Source organism: Camelus bactrianus, chromosome 12, assembly GCF_048773025.1.
Source record: "Camelus bactrianus isolate YW-2024 breed Bactrian camel chromosome 12, ASM4877302v1, whole genome shotgun sequence".
Lineage (NCBI taxonomy): Eukaryota > Metazoa > Chordata > Mammalia > Artiodactyla > Camelidae > Camelus > Camelus bactrianus.
In genome coordinates this window covers 46,587,523-46,601,811 of record NC_133550.1, presented here as the reverse complement: position 1 = coordinate 46,601,811, position 14,289 = coordinate 46,587,523, and the positions used below count along the sequence as shown (strand labels likewise).

At 32.2% G+C, this 14,289-nt stretch overlaps 1 protein-coding gene across 5 annotated transcripts in view; it reads left to right on the top strand.

The window, feature by feature from the left end:
• The window catches only part of LRRIQ1 (leucine rich repeats and IQ motif containing 1), a 171,022-nt gene that overhangs the window by 567 nt on the left and 156,166 nt on the right, over positions 1-14,289 (top strand). For all 5 annotated transcript variants that reach the window (XR_012510795.1, XM_074375324.1, XM_045519400.2 and 2 more), the window contains exons 2-7: positions 2,305-2,449; positions 3,573-3,684; positions 8,148-8,239; positions 9,507-9,624; positions 10,159-10,382; positions 14,052-14,126. Coding sequence is in view for 4 of the 5 variants with exons in the window: in XM_074375324.1 (XP_074231425.1) it covers positions 2,309-2,449; positions 3,573-3,684; positions 8,148-8,239; positions 9,507-9,624; positions 10,159-10,382; positions 14,052-14,126 (762 nt within the window). In the remaining variant the exon portion in view is untranslated. The remainder of the gene's footprint in view (positions 1-2,304; positions 2,450-3,572; positions 3,685-8,147; positions 8,240-9,506; positions 9,625-10,158; positions 10,383-14,051; positions 14,127-14,289) is intronic.

Below are 14,289 nucleotides of genomic sequence, written 5' to 3'. Positions count from 1 at the left end.
GTAAACTTTTACCTTGGCCTTATAATTAATAATTTTTCTATTGATTATATGTTGAAATAATATTTTGGATATATTGGGTTGAATAATTATTAAATCAATTTAACCTGTTTCTCTTTACATTTTAAAAAGTTGCTGCTAGAAAATTTAAAATCACATGTGTTGCTTAAATGCATAGTTGGACAGGGCTGAGGTAAAGAGCCAGTAGATGAGCAGACAGGGACATAGAATGGGAATGTCTCTTTCCTTTACCCTATTCTCCTGCCTGCCTTTCTGCAGAAAGTTTTGTGTATCTGCGTATTCTGCTTTATAGCCACGTTAAAAAAAAATCTAATTTTCCACCTAGCAAAACTCTGATTATGGGATACCGTTTTGCTTTTTTTGTTTGTTTTATTTTGTTTTGTTTTATTTTGAAAGAGGGAGGTTATGAGTAAAATGGAATCTTTTAAAGTTGCCTTTAAAGTTATAAAAAGCAGTACATGTTCATGATTTTTAAAAAATCACTCAACATAAAGGTATGAAGTGAAAATTTTAAAAATTCCCCAATTTCTTCCAAAAAGTTTCTGTGTCTAAAAAAAGTGTATGTGTGTGTAGTTACACGAAAGAGATGTGACTCTGCGTAGTTTTCTTGCCACTTAACCTTTATTCAGTTATTCTTTTTTGGATACCTTTCCAAAGGAGTACAGTAAAGGTACCCATTTTTTAAAGGTCTTATATAGTATTCCATTCTATGGATCCATCATAATGTAGTTAACTGTTTTCTTAGGGAATACTGAGAATATCTTTAAATTCTTATCGAGGTGATTGTAGATTCATGTCCAGCTTTAAGAAATAATGCAGAAATATTTCTTATACACTCAGTCCATTGTCTCTATGGTAATGTTTTGTTAACTATAGTGTAATATCACGACCAGGATATTGATATTGGTGCAGTCTTATTCTGACCTTATACAGATTTCTTCAATTTTTTGTACTCATTTGCTGGTGTATTACTTTATATACAGTATTTATCATCTGAATATGCTTACTTACAACCACGATCAAGATACTGAACAGTTCCAACACTACAAGAATCTCTCATGTTGCCCTATTATCACCATAAACATCTTCCAACCCCATCCACCCCATTAGTGGAAATCACTAATCTGTCCTCATTTTTATAAAATTTTGGTGTTTCAAAAATGTCACATGAATGGAATCATTTAATATGTTACCTTTTGGTGTGGGCTTTTTATTCAGCATAGTTCCCTGGAGATTCATGGTGATTCATTGGTACTGTGGCTTATAGCAATGGTTCCTACCTTTTATTGCTGAGTACTATTCCATGGTGTGGATGTAACTAGAGTTGGTTTAACTATTCGCCTATGGGGGGACTTTTTTTTAACTGTTTCCAGTTTGGGACTATAATGCATAAAACTGTTGTGAACATTTCTGCACAAGTTTAAGTATGAACATAAAATTTCATTTCTCTGAGTTTATGAAGTACATGAAAATCAGGCCAATTAAATCATTTATGTGTGAAAGAAAGATATGTGATATCTATAGCTAGAGGAAGGGCAGGCAAAGGTATTATCTTTTTTAAATAGGAATGAACTGACTGTTCAAATCTACAATTTTAAGATGATTGGACTAGAGGTTGTTCAGAGGGATTGCTGGGCGGATAATGAGCTTGACTGATGGTGGTTAATAATGATGATGTAAAGACATACTATAATGAATGCACTGCTTGACCTATATCCATTACAAGCATTAAAGATTTAAATGAAATAAGTATTGAACTTATAAGCCATACATTATCCATTATTACAACACGTTATTGTTGGTAAAAACATGTGGCTATTTTGTAAAATGAGTAACTCTGACTTAATGAGTAGAAGCTAGCCAGATGTTTCCCCTGTATAGACATAGCATGTTATCTTATGGGTATTTCAATCGCTGCATATTTAAGCTGTTCAGAGATATTTTGCCATTAGTTATTACCAGGATAAATAAGTTATATTATGAAGTTTCTTGGTTCAGGAAGGTACACCAGTCCATTCCATGTAACTTTTCCTTTAGAGAATTTAAAGGGTATTATTAGAGTAGATCATCTTGCAGTCAAACGTTAAAGAAATCATGAATGAATATAGGGAGAAATCAATGTTATTTAATATATAATACAACCATAATAATGTGTGATAAAAGTTTGTTAAACTAAAACAATTTTATGTAGAAGTTGTTGGGTTGGTATGGCACATTAAAGAACCTATAGTTTTTACTGACAGCCTTTTCAGTTTTCTTCAAGTGGTTCTATGTTTTTTTATGCAGGGTGATGGAAGACAGTGATGATGATGATGCAAAGCTCAAGGAAGAAATAGAAGCTGAATTGGATAAAATCAGTATTTCTTCCTTGGAAAAAGATGATCTTGATAGTGATTCAAAATCAGAAACCAAGAGTGATAATAGTGATACAGTAAGTGTTAAGTGTTGTACTTTTGAGCCATTGAACTAGAGTAAGCTTTTTAGGAGAAATATTACTTTTCTCAGTATGTTTTATATACTTATTCATTTTTTACCTTAGGATCATCTTTAAACAATGTATATTAGTAGATATTTAAGTAGAAAAGGTATATCGAAGGTAGAAATCACCTATAATTTCACATGTATATGTGCGCATTTTTTGCAAAACTGGGATTATATATATTATTATATTTGCGTCCTGTGTTTTTTACTTAATCATGAGCATTCTGATGTGATTAGACATGAATGAAAAGCAAACTTTATGTGAAATAGTTAGGCCTACAGAAATAGTTACATTTTTGGAAATCAAACATGTTTTCTTTTCATTTGTGCATTTTTTCCAATGTTTATATACCTAAAAAATTTATTTATGGATTCGTTCTTTTATATCAAAATCCTTAATCCAATGGAAACTTATTTTCAGGTATGCTATAAAATGTAGATTGAATTTGAAATTTTACTGTACATATTTAGCAATTATTCCCAGTGTCAGTGTGGAATAATCTACCTCTTCTCAACTGATTTGTCATATCTGTTGTATATATTTAGTTGTTATATAATCTATGCAAGCTATGTATTCTTTTCCATTATTCTGCTAATTTTTGCCCATTGAGGTTTTATATCTCTGAATATCAAATGGGTCAAATTCCGTTGTTTTGCTGTTTCAAAATCTTTTCAAGTAAACTTTTTCCAAAAAACTCATTTGTCAAATTTCAAAAAATAATTACACTTTGATTTTTAACTAGTATTGCAGTAAACTACATAACACTTTTGGAAAAATTAATTATTTTACATTATTATGTCTTTTTTATCCACGGTTAATTCAAATAAGACTAAAAATTCTGAAATTCTTCATTTGAATATGAAATCCAACAGAATCATGGATGCAATTCATAGCCACTTGAAAATGAAATTGTAAACAAATATATTTCCTTGGACTATGCTCTTTATATGGAGCCCTTTTACCTCATTTACACATTCTGCTCAAATTTTTGGCATATCAAAATTTGTATCAAAATTTGGAAGTATAGTTTTAATAAAGAATTTTACAATTTCTTTCTTATTCAATTTTTTAGGATTTGGATGAATTACCTGAGTCAGTTCTTCACTGTATTAACATCATAAAGAATAAGAGTAAAACTGTTGAAGAGCTCATTCTTCAGGACTTGGAAGATACTGATGTTTTAAGTAAGTACAGTTTTCATCTGCTTGGCAGATAAGTTTTCTGTAAGTATGAATAATTTACAATTTATAAAATTAAATTGCTTGAAGTTCTTATCTCATATTATAGATATGTGCATTTATCACAAGTAAAGTACAGTATAGCGGACTGTTCAATTTAATTCATTCATTTGTTTTTTCTTACTACCTTCTTTATGTCTCCAATGAATACTAGCCACAGTTTGTTTTGCCAGTCCTAATTAAAACCAGGCATTCTGTTACACTATGTTAAAGATAACTAATCATGGGACTCTTTTAGAATGTCAACTGACACATATTTTTGGAGAAAAATATAATTTATATCAACACCTCACAATCTTTATTTACTTAAACTGAGCAAATTTACTTCTTGGAATTATTCTAAGAATAATAAACAAATATTTAACTAGAATTAGTCATGACTTGACTTATAATGAAAAATGGCAAAAATCTACTTGTTCAACAGGATCTGTATCTAACAGTACACTCATTAAAAAAAGGATGACTTGGACAATATTTAATGACATAATAGCTATTCAAATTATTATGTCCACACCACTATATATAAAAATAAACAATAAGGATTTACTGTATAGCACAAGGAACTATATTCAATATCTTTTTTATTCAATATCTTTTTCTAATCTATAATGGAAAAGAATCTGAAGAAGAATATGTATATATAATTTTATATATATATATATATATATATATATGATATATATATCTGAATCACTCTACCATATACCTGAAGCTAACACAATGTTGTAAATCAACTGTAGTTCAATAAAAAATTTATTAGGAAATTAAATGTCACTTTTGCAAATATTAGTGTGTATTATAATATGGATATTCACAGATATTTGTACCAAAAATATTATTGTGTAAAAGATCTATTCTAGCCACTAAGAATATAGCAGGGAACAAATAGGCAAAGGTCCTGATTGCCTATGCTAATGTTCCCGTGTGGGAAGACAGACAATAAATAAATAGGTAAGTAATATTTCAATTATGACAACTTCTGTGAAGGAAAGATTTCAAGATAAAGGGATAGAGATTGAAGGTTACTCTTTTAGATGGGCTAAGTAAGGGAAGGCCTCTCTGAGCAGGTGATTTTAAGTAATGACTGATAATGGGGCAGTAAGCCACATGAATATCTCAGTGAATGAGAAGGCGAGCCACGTGGGTCCCTGGAGAGCTGGTGTTCCAGAAGGAGGGAATTATAAAGGCCAAGGCATATGTCTGAAGAGCAGTAAGCTTTTGAGGTTGTATCTAAGAAAATGAGTGGTTAGATCATACAGGATTCTTATAAATCCAAAGTGTGGACTTTGGATTCCATCCTGAATATGTGAAGTTTTTGAGTAAGGAGTGGCAGTATCTGATGTATTTCGAGGCAGTCATTCTGGGGACTGTGTAGAGAAGATAGAGTCTACTGCAAGACTATTGCAATAGTATAGCTACAGATGAGAGTAATTTGAGTAGAAATGGTGGAAAATGGTCATATTCTAGAAGCCATTTTTAAGATAAAAAGAACTAAAATATTTTTAATGGACTTATATGAAAGGAAGAGAGGAAACTGGCTCTAAGGTTTTTGTTGTGAGCACCTGTGTGAAAGGATATGTAAAGACTTATGATACGTAGACTTTTCAGATTTTAGCAGTGGTCATCATAGTTGAGTTATGGGGGGTTTTAATGGTTTGCTTATTTTTTTTACTCAAGTTTATACAATGAAAATATATTTTAAATATATTGGCAATTATAGAGCCTAACTATAAAAAAATTAAAGGAAGCGTAATTATAGAAAATTAGTTACATGAAACATTATATAATTACAGTTATAGCAGTGGTTTAGCAAATTACAAAATCCTGTGTACAGCTCTAATTCAATAGATTTGATAGACTCAATGAATAGAATAATTTTCCAAGAAAATTCAAATTATCAAGATTGTTTGAAAAAGCAGAAAATATGATTAAATCAATAATCTGACAAGACGGTGCAAAGAAATTTCTTCTCAAATGTCATTAGGAACTAGGAAGAATTTTGCGATTCAATTATTACAATCCATCAAGGAGCCAAAATCTGCAGATTATATTTTATTTATAAAAAGCTGCAGATTTCAAATACAAAACTGTGTGAGCAGAACACACACACAAGAGAAACTAGAGGCTAATTTTATTTATGGATATGGATGTATTGATCAGGGCTCTCAGTTGTAGACAGAAACTATTTTAGCTATGTTAAACAGTAAGGTTTTAAGGGTGTTTGTGTAAAGCAAACTTAGTGGTTTAAAATTACAGTATGTTGTTACCTTTTATAGTTCTGTGAGTTGACTGGGCTTAGCTAAGTAGTTCTTGCTTGGATTTCTTATGCATTTACAGTCAGATGTTTGTTAGGCTGCAGTCATCTCAAGTCTTTACTGGGTTGGAATTCTAAGATGACTCACTCAAAAGGCTGGCAGTTGATGCTAACTGTTGGCTGGGAGTTCAGCAGGAGCTGTCAGCTAGAGGTGCCTGCATGTGGTCTCCCTCCATTGCTTGCATGGCACCTGGATTCTGAGAAACAGTGTCCCATGAACAAGATATCAGGAGAGTAAGGTGGAACCTGGTAAAACTTCACATGACTTTTTCTCAGAAGTCATGCAACATCATTTCTACCACATCCTGATGGCGTCCCAGGCTCAGCAGATTCTGTGTAGGAGGGAACTTCATAGGGTATACATACTAGGAAGTGTGGGAGACTAGCTTCTATAATAAATAAGAGAATTGTTAATAGAACTGAAGAAACAGATTCTAGGCTGAACATCCAAAGTGTAGAAAATGTACACGCACATACATTGTAGAACTGGGCTGCAGCAGGCACTGCTGTCTGATACAGTGAAGAAATTCAGAGACATTAATCCTCTACTACTCACTCCTATCTCCAACCCGAAGCTCCCTCTGTCATAGTCTGGGCCAGAAAAAAGACAGTATCTCTTCCTGCCTCTCTTCACACGTAATATTTTTATGAAAATAAAGACTTGCACACATGTATCATTTGGCAGAACCTAAATCACCCTCAGAAACCTAGCTCCAAAGAATCTGGAGAATGTTATTTTTGCTTTTCAGCCTCTCGCATAGGAAAGCATGCCAGAGAGATTGTGAATAGGTGTTGAAAAGGAAATCTATAATATCGGACAGAATAGGTGTGAATAGTCAGTTATCTGGTAGAATGGTCATCTGTGAAAAATATCTTACTACTAAGGAACATTACCATAATAAAACACTTAAATTGAAAAAGGAAAGGAAACATAACTACATCTATACTGATGATAAAAAGAATAAAATTAAACAACTCACAAAATTAGAAATGAAAGTTCACTTCACTCATGTTAGTAATTATAATATTGTAAACCAATACTTTTATTAACGCATTTTCAATATCTTGTACAAGATGATATTACTAGATTGTGGCAGGTGGAATCGAACCTTTGTTGATTTCAAATCACGGTGTCTGCATATTAAGCACAGCTTTATTCTGTGTACATGGAAAATAAACTTCAGTCTAGACAATGAAAGGTGATAAAGAGTGCTGTAAAAATCTATTACTTTCATTTTTAGAATAAAGAGTACAGATTTCCTCTGATTATTCTTCAGTATTTTTCTGTTGTTTTGAGTTATGATCAAGAATATACTATGGCAAACCAACAATGAGATTTCAATTTGCCTTTATCAAAACAGCAAAAATTAGACGACTACATAATTACTAATGTTGTCAGGGATGTGGAAATGTAGAAACTTGCACTGCTGCAGGACTCGTTCCTCCACTTCTGGAAAGCAACTGGCATTACCTGGATACATTAAATAGTTTCATACCCTATAGCCCAGCAGTTCTTCTCCTAAGAAATATAAAACAAATTCTCTACATGTCCAGAAGGGGACTAATATAAGGATGTTCTTTGAAGGGTTATTTGTGGTGGCACGGACTTGGGGGAAACATAGGTATTCATCAATGCACGAGTGGATAGTACAACACTGTGAGTGAGTAGTGCACACCGTGGAATAGTAGGCATCAATATGAAACAACAGATTAAATGTTAGCACCTGGCAAAGTGGAAGGAAATGAAAAACAGTGCTCAGTAAAAAAAGTAAGCCACAAAATAAGAGAGATAATAGTAGCTTTGGAGTACATTTAAAAATACATGCCTACAAAATAAAAACTACTTTCTGAGAACACAGAAAGAGAACTTTTTAAAGAACATTCAGATACTAAAATTGCTTATTTTGAGGGTGTGTGGAGGGAGTGGAGATAAAGGGTTAAAGACAGAATAAAGAAAGAAAGACATAAAACAAGAGAAAAAAAAGAATATACTATGGCAGAATTTGAGATTAAAGGATGATTAAAGGGTCTGGAATTTTAATGTGTTGTGCCTTGCTCTAATAATTAAAGTTATAATATTTTTTTCTTTCTATAGGCTATGGTTATGGAGCAGTTTCTAATAATCATATGCATTTAAGGATAGAATTGTCAACTGAATGTAAAGAAAATCCAGAACAATTATTGAAGGTATATGTTGTTTGACTGAAAGTATTCAATATTACAGTTAGAATTTTACCTTTCCCTTTCATGTCAGATGATATAGTTCACTGATTAAAAGTTCACTGACTTAAAAATTAAAAATTTAATTATTTTAAGCAAATAATTTTTGATTTTATTTTCTTGTCTGGCGTATAATATAAAGCAATGCAAATTTCAATATTTAAAAATATTTTAAAAAGTGATTTGAACCATTAATACTTGGGAATTTAATGTGCATATAGATAAAACAGAAGAAATATACTGAACCATATTTTTTCCCTAAAAGTTCCAAGGAAAATCAAAATATACTCTAATATTATTACCTTGCTTAAGAATGTGCTATCATCCAGTGGAGACTTTAAATACTCTGTGGAAACTTTTTTTAATGTAGGTATTAATTTTTTATTTAATTTTTTAAATTGGACTAAACAGACTCTATGGAAACTTTAAATGCAGAGTTTCTGTTAGGTTGGTTTTTTTTTTAACATAAAAATAAAAACATCCCTAAGAAAGTAAGAGTAAAGGAGAGCCTGTAGTTAAAACCTCCAGAAATGTACAAGAGAAAGTCCACAGGTTTTGCACCTTGAACTCATGTTTACTTCTCATTTTACCCAACTCTAACTTTACCAAACTCTGTTCTTGCTCTGTACATGTTTAACATAATCTGAAAATTACTTATACATATGTTTCTTACTTTTTTTTTTGGTAACACCCAGACCTGAAATACTGATTTTGAATTATGATGCTGCTACTTCATGGGAATAGGTACCCTATATCTTTTAAGCTAGAGTGCAGTGGGAGTCTAATTATGGAAAAGTATTAATCAAAATTATGACTTGTGTATAACTCGGTAAATTAGAGAACACTTCTGTTTTTAAAACATACTGAATATATTAACAGCGTATATGTGAGCAGTCACTACAGATAAGAAATACAGAAATGTATTAGGAGGAAAACACATATTAGTAGAAACATTTTGACATGATTCTCAAGCAGTTTGAGTATTATGAGTAAATATTAGAAAGTAATTAGAATTTGGAAAAACATAAGGGGGATAAAGTACAGTTTGCTTGCATGGGAAAAACATTTTTCTTCACCATGAAGAGAATAATTATCAATGTGCTATAGAATTGTATTCAAGAGAGATTTAAAAAAATAAAGTTCTAGATATGTGTATCGACATACTAAATATATTATTAAAATGATAGATTTTACTCTCTATTTTTTAAATTATTGGCACTTTTTAACCTCTTAGATGTTATCTGAAATAGAAAAAGAAGAATTTATGAGAAGTAAAACTCATTGTCGCAGTCCTGATTCTGTGCCAGAGCCTGGTCCTTGTGACTTGCCTGTGGATGAACATGTTTTGCAAGGTAAGCTAAACTTCTTGATGATATTTGTGATAATTTTTATGTGATTGATCATAATTATCTGAAACAAATTTAGAATGTTTTGACATTTAGAAGAATATAGTCACGATATTTGAAAATTGTTATGCATTTAACTACACTATTTAATTACATATTCTCATAGCTTTTTTATGGCTTCTAAATTAACTTGACGTAAGTAGATTTAAAATTGTTCCACATTTATAGCTGACTGCAATAGATATATACTCAGACTTAAATTTTTTTAAATGTCTTGTAACCATGTTCCTTAATTACACACACACGCATACGCACACACACACACATTATATTTTATAGAGGTTTTGTGGAATAACTTAAGGCAAGTTATGTGATTTCTTTATTGATTGCAATGGAATTACTATTTATTCCTTTTTGCATATTATCACTTATACTTTGGTAAGATGTTGACATTATTTCTTTATTTTGAGATTACTTTTATCTTTACATTGGTTCAGTTTTGACAAGTTCAATTTAAAATTTTTCTCTTCATGAGTACAGATGATGCTGATATAAATTTTGGATACTGTGAAGTGGAAGAAAGATGTAGGCAGTCTTTTGAGGCTTGGCAAGACAAACAGAAAGAGCTGGAAGACCAAGAGAAAGAAACTCTCAGAGCTCAGAGGGACAGAGAAGAAAAGCAGTTTCAAGAAGAAGAAGAAAAAAGACATTGCTGGATGAAACAATTTGAAGTTGAAAAGAAGAAATTAGAGAATATTCAGAGAGTAAGTTTTTCTGTTTTTGTTTTTGTTTTTCATGCATTTTTGAATCAGTTGCTACTTCTGAACAGTATTGTTGTATTGGTTTATGGTGTGGATTAAGATCCATTATGAGTTTTAATTAGTCCTAATAATCAAAGCAGTTGACTGTGGCTTGGCAGTATTAATATGGACTTCATGATTAGTTTTCGTTGAAATCCATTGGAAATTCAGGTAGTGTTTTGGATCTTGGGGGTGGCCAGAGCCTATGAGGCTTCGAAGATTGTCCTAGAAAGGCTGATATTTATAACATAAATTGTTGCTTTTTCATATCTTTCTAAATGTAGGAAAAGGCAACAGAATTTTCTTGATCATGTAATGTCCTTGCTGTGTGGTTTGCTATCTAGTAATTATGTAAAACATACTTGGTTGAAGTGTTCAGTCATGTAGGTGATGGCTTATTCCCATAATTGAGCTAATTCTTGGGACTAGAAATTTTTGATGTGAAGGAGTTTTGTGTTGTTTTTATTTCTGTTTCCCCCCAACTGCAACCCAGGAGGTCCACATCCTTAGGTCATGGTATTGGCATATTGAGAAATGGGTGGATTTCTAGGACCTACTTGTGGGACATCAGGATCCTTAGAATGTAAGGATAACAGGCAGGGCTTACTTCTCTGTGTTACATTGCTAAAGTTGATCTATGTATTACTCAGAACTTACCAGTTTTGAGTGTTCCATGTGGGGTACATTGGCAAGTAGTTACATATGCAGTTCAGGGTGTTCTAGCCACTCTATATTGAGTATATTACATTTCCTGATTACACAGAAAATAAATAAATTATAACCAATGATAATATTGCAGAACTAGTTTAGCCATGACTTTTCCTAATAGTAAGCTATGAATCTTTCACTTTCTTTTAGTTATATTTTCCTTTCCACAGGCCAGATTAGTCATTTTCAAAAGTCAGAAGCTTTTTTTTTCAATTCCAGAATAGGAGTGGCTATAAGGTAGCTTATTGGAGTAGTGTTTGCTGGCTTGTGCTAAAATGCATCATTGCTATTGGTTGTTAGTGACATTTTCAGATGTTTTCTAAAAAAAAATCTGATTTTTAAATTCTGTTCTGCCAAATTGTAATTATTATTTGTTTTATAACAAAAATTTACTGACTAACTCAAGGACAAAGCTTTTAGCTATATGCTTAGATGGTACAAAAGCGTTTTAATACCAGGGCCCTACCCTCAAAGAATGGTAACTTAGTTTTTGAAAGTGATTCTTGCTATATCATAAAATTATGATTTTAAAAACATATTTGACATCAGTAGTTTTAATAAGTTCCTAACTGTGTGCTTTGTTATGCCTTGGGCCTTAGCAGTTTCCCAGTGGAACCATTCCATAATTTTATGATAGATTCTAAATATTACTTATTCAGTAATTCTTTTCTGTGTCCTTTGTTAGCTTCCTCTTCCATTTTCCAAAACATCGATTGTAAATCTCTTTCCTTAAGAATTATACTCAATTCCTTCCTCCTCATTATTAGCAAATGATCACATAACATTTTTGCATCAGTTAAGAAATTCCTCCACTTCTAGTTAGCATCAATCTATGTTGTCACCTTTTTTTTCTTTTGCTTGCTCTTACCTCGGTAAGAAAGGTTTCTTCTACCAAAGGCTAGCCTTGCCTTCTTTGCTCTATATTCTGTCATTTCCTAGTTTACCTCTATTTTTTCCTATATGTTGAAACACCCCTACAACTACTTCCTTTCTTATTGTTTATAAGCATGTTCAGTTTTCCCCCATCCTAGGGAAAAAAACAGAAGAAAAATCATGAGATCATCTGGGTTTATATGTCTCACTTTAGCTGCTCTTTAGCTCTGCTCATCACAGTCAGGCTTCTTACGGAGTAGTTACTTTTGCTCTATCCATTTCCTTGTCTTTCATTCAGTCTGAAACCTGCTAGGTATCTATCACCATCACAACAGTGAATAAAACTGCTTTTGACAAAAATAACCAATGATTTCTAGAACCATACTCACAGGTTCTGTTTCAGCTTTTATTTTGTCCTCTGTAGCATTTTATGCCAGTAAAAATTTGATTGCTGACCATTTCTTTTTCTTTTGACTTCTGTGGGGCCATACTTCCTTGATTATATTCTTACATGTTTGGCCATTCTTCCTTTATACCTATTTTAGGCTTCTCTTTCTCTCTTTCTCCTTGAATGTGGTCCTACCAAGGATTCCATCCTTTGTCCTTTCTTTTCTTTTTCTGTGTACTTTCAAGAAAATCTCATCCACAACCATGGCTGTTCAGAACCAAGTCTATGGTTATAACAACAACAACAAAAAAAGCGAACTACATAGCTCTTTTATACTCAGAACTTAATGTATCTAAAACTGAATGCACTTTCTTTCTGAATCATGACCCTCCTCTGGTATTCCTTATTTTGATGAGTCACACTTATTACCACAGTCCAAGCAGAGAAAGATGAGGACCATTTTTGACTCTTCTGTCTTGTTGTATTATCCATTGTCTCATCCATATATCTACTGTTAATCCATAGTTCACAGTGTCATAATGGCTAGCTTGGAATACTTACTATATTCTCTAATTTCTCTCCCTACTTTTGGTCTTGTATTCTGTAAGCTCGTGCACTGTAGTGCAGTAAGAAGGATAATTATTTTCTTAAAAAAATGATTTCCCTGCTTAAAGGCCATCAAAAGTTCCCACAGCTCCTATAAGATAATGTCCAAAGAACTTTTCCTGCTTCCTTTTATCCAGTCTGTTGGCAGTTTGTGGTGGTTTTGTATTTACGTTGTTTCTGCATCTCTTCTGATTGCTGCCACCCATCTATGGAGGGCCCTCGTTGACTCTCACATGGATTTCTCTACACCTACTTCACTGATCTCCTTAGTGTCTCCTTGGCTTACTTTCTCTAACTCTAAAGTGACCTTAAAATTTTCTCAAAGCAGAGCTGTAATCTTTTTCCTAGGTCAAAAACATTTAACATGCCTAACATGTTTATATAATCCCTTAAAAGCCTAATCATTTCAAATACAATCTTCTGTATGAAACCTTTCATGATCCTGTAATTATAACACCTATTCCTATTGTAAACCTCATAGTTCTTCTCTTGTGATAAAGTTACTCTGCTAAATTTGGGGTATTGTGTGAACATATGATAATATTCCCATATTAAAGGTGAAGGTTTTGAGGAAAGGGATTGTATTTTACTAATCTTTGTTTATTCTGCAGAGCCTTAACAAAATAGATGCTAATAAGGAGTTGATGAAAGAAAACAATTACCCTCGGAACTGATTTATTATGTGAATTAAATGGAATGGTGTGGGGAGAAAAAAATTGTAATGTAAAACCTATCTTGCACACATTATTATTTGTAATTTTTGCATTGTCCAACAGTACTTTTAGCCAATGCACTTTAGTATGGGAATATATGTACTGAAATAAATAAAACAGCTCTCCCCGTTGCAAACATGTTTATGTGCTCAAAATGGGAACCCCAAGTGTCATTTATATATTTTGGGTTGAGATTAAAGTTGTTATCCCAGTTCTGATAATTGAGGACCATTGGATGAGTTATTATCTTTGATCATTGTTTATAAATATTGTAAGAATCGTATATAATAAACATAATATTATTTGATATTTGAATGAAGTATTTCAATATCATCATATGTTCAGCAAGAACAGGACAAGATGAATGATGAACTCCATAAAGAAGAGAAAATTTGGAAAGAGAAATTTAAACAGCATGAGGTATGGATTTGTTGTTTTTAAGCAACACAATAATTGTTCTTTATTTGAAATAAATTACTACGCTTGGAATGAGTATCTTAGAATAATATTGCCTAGTTGGTGTAAGATTTAATTTACTAAAGTTTTCAAAATTTATTAATCATTAGAAACTCTCCTTGAAATA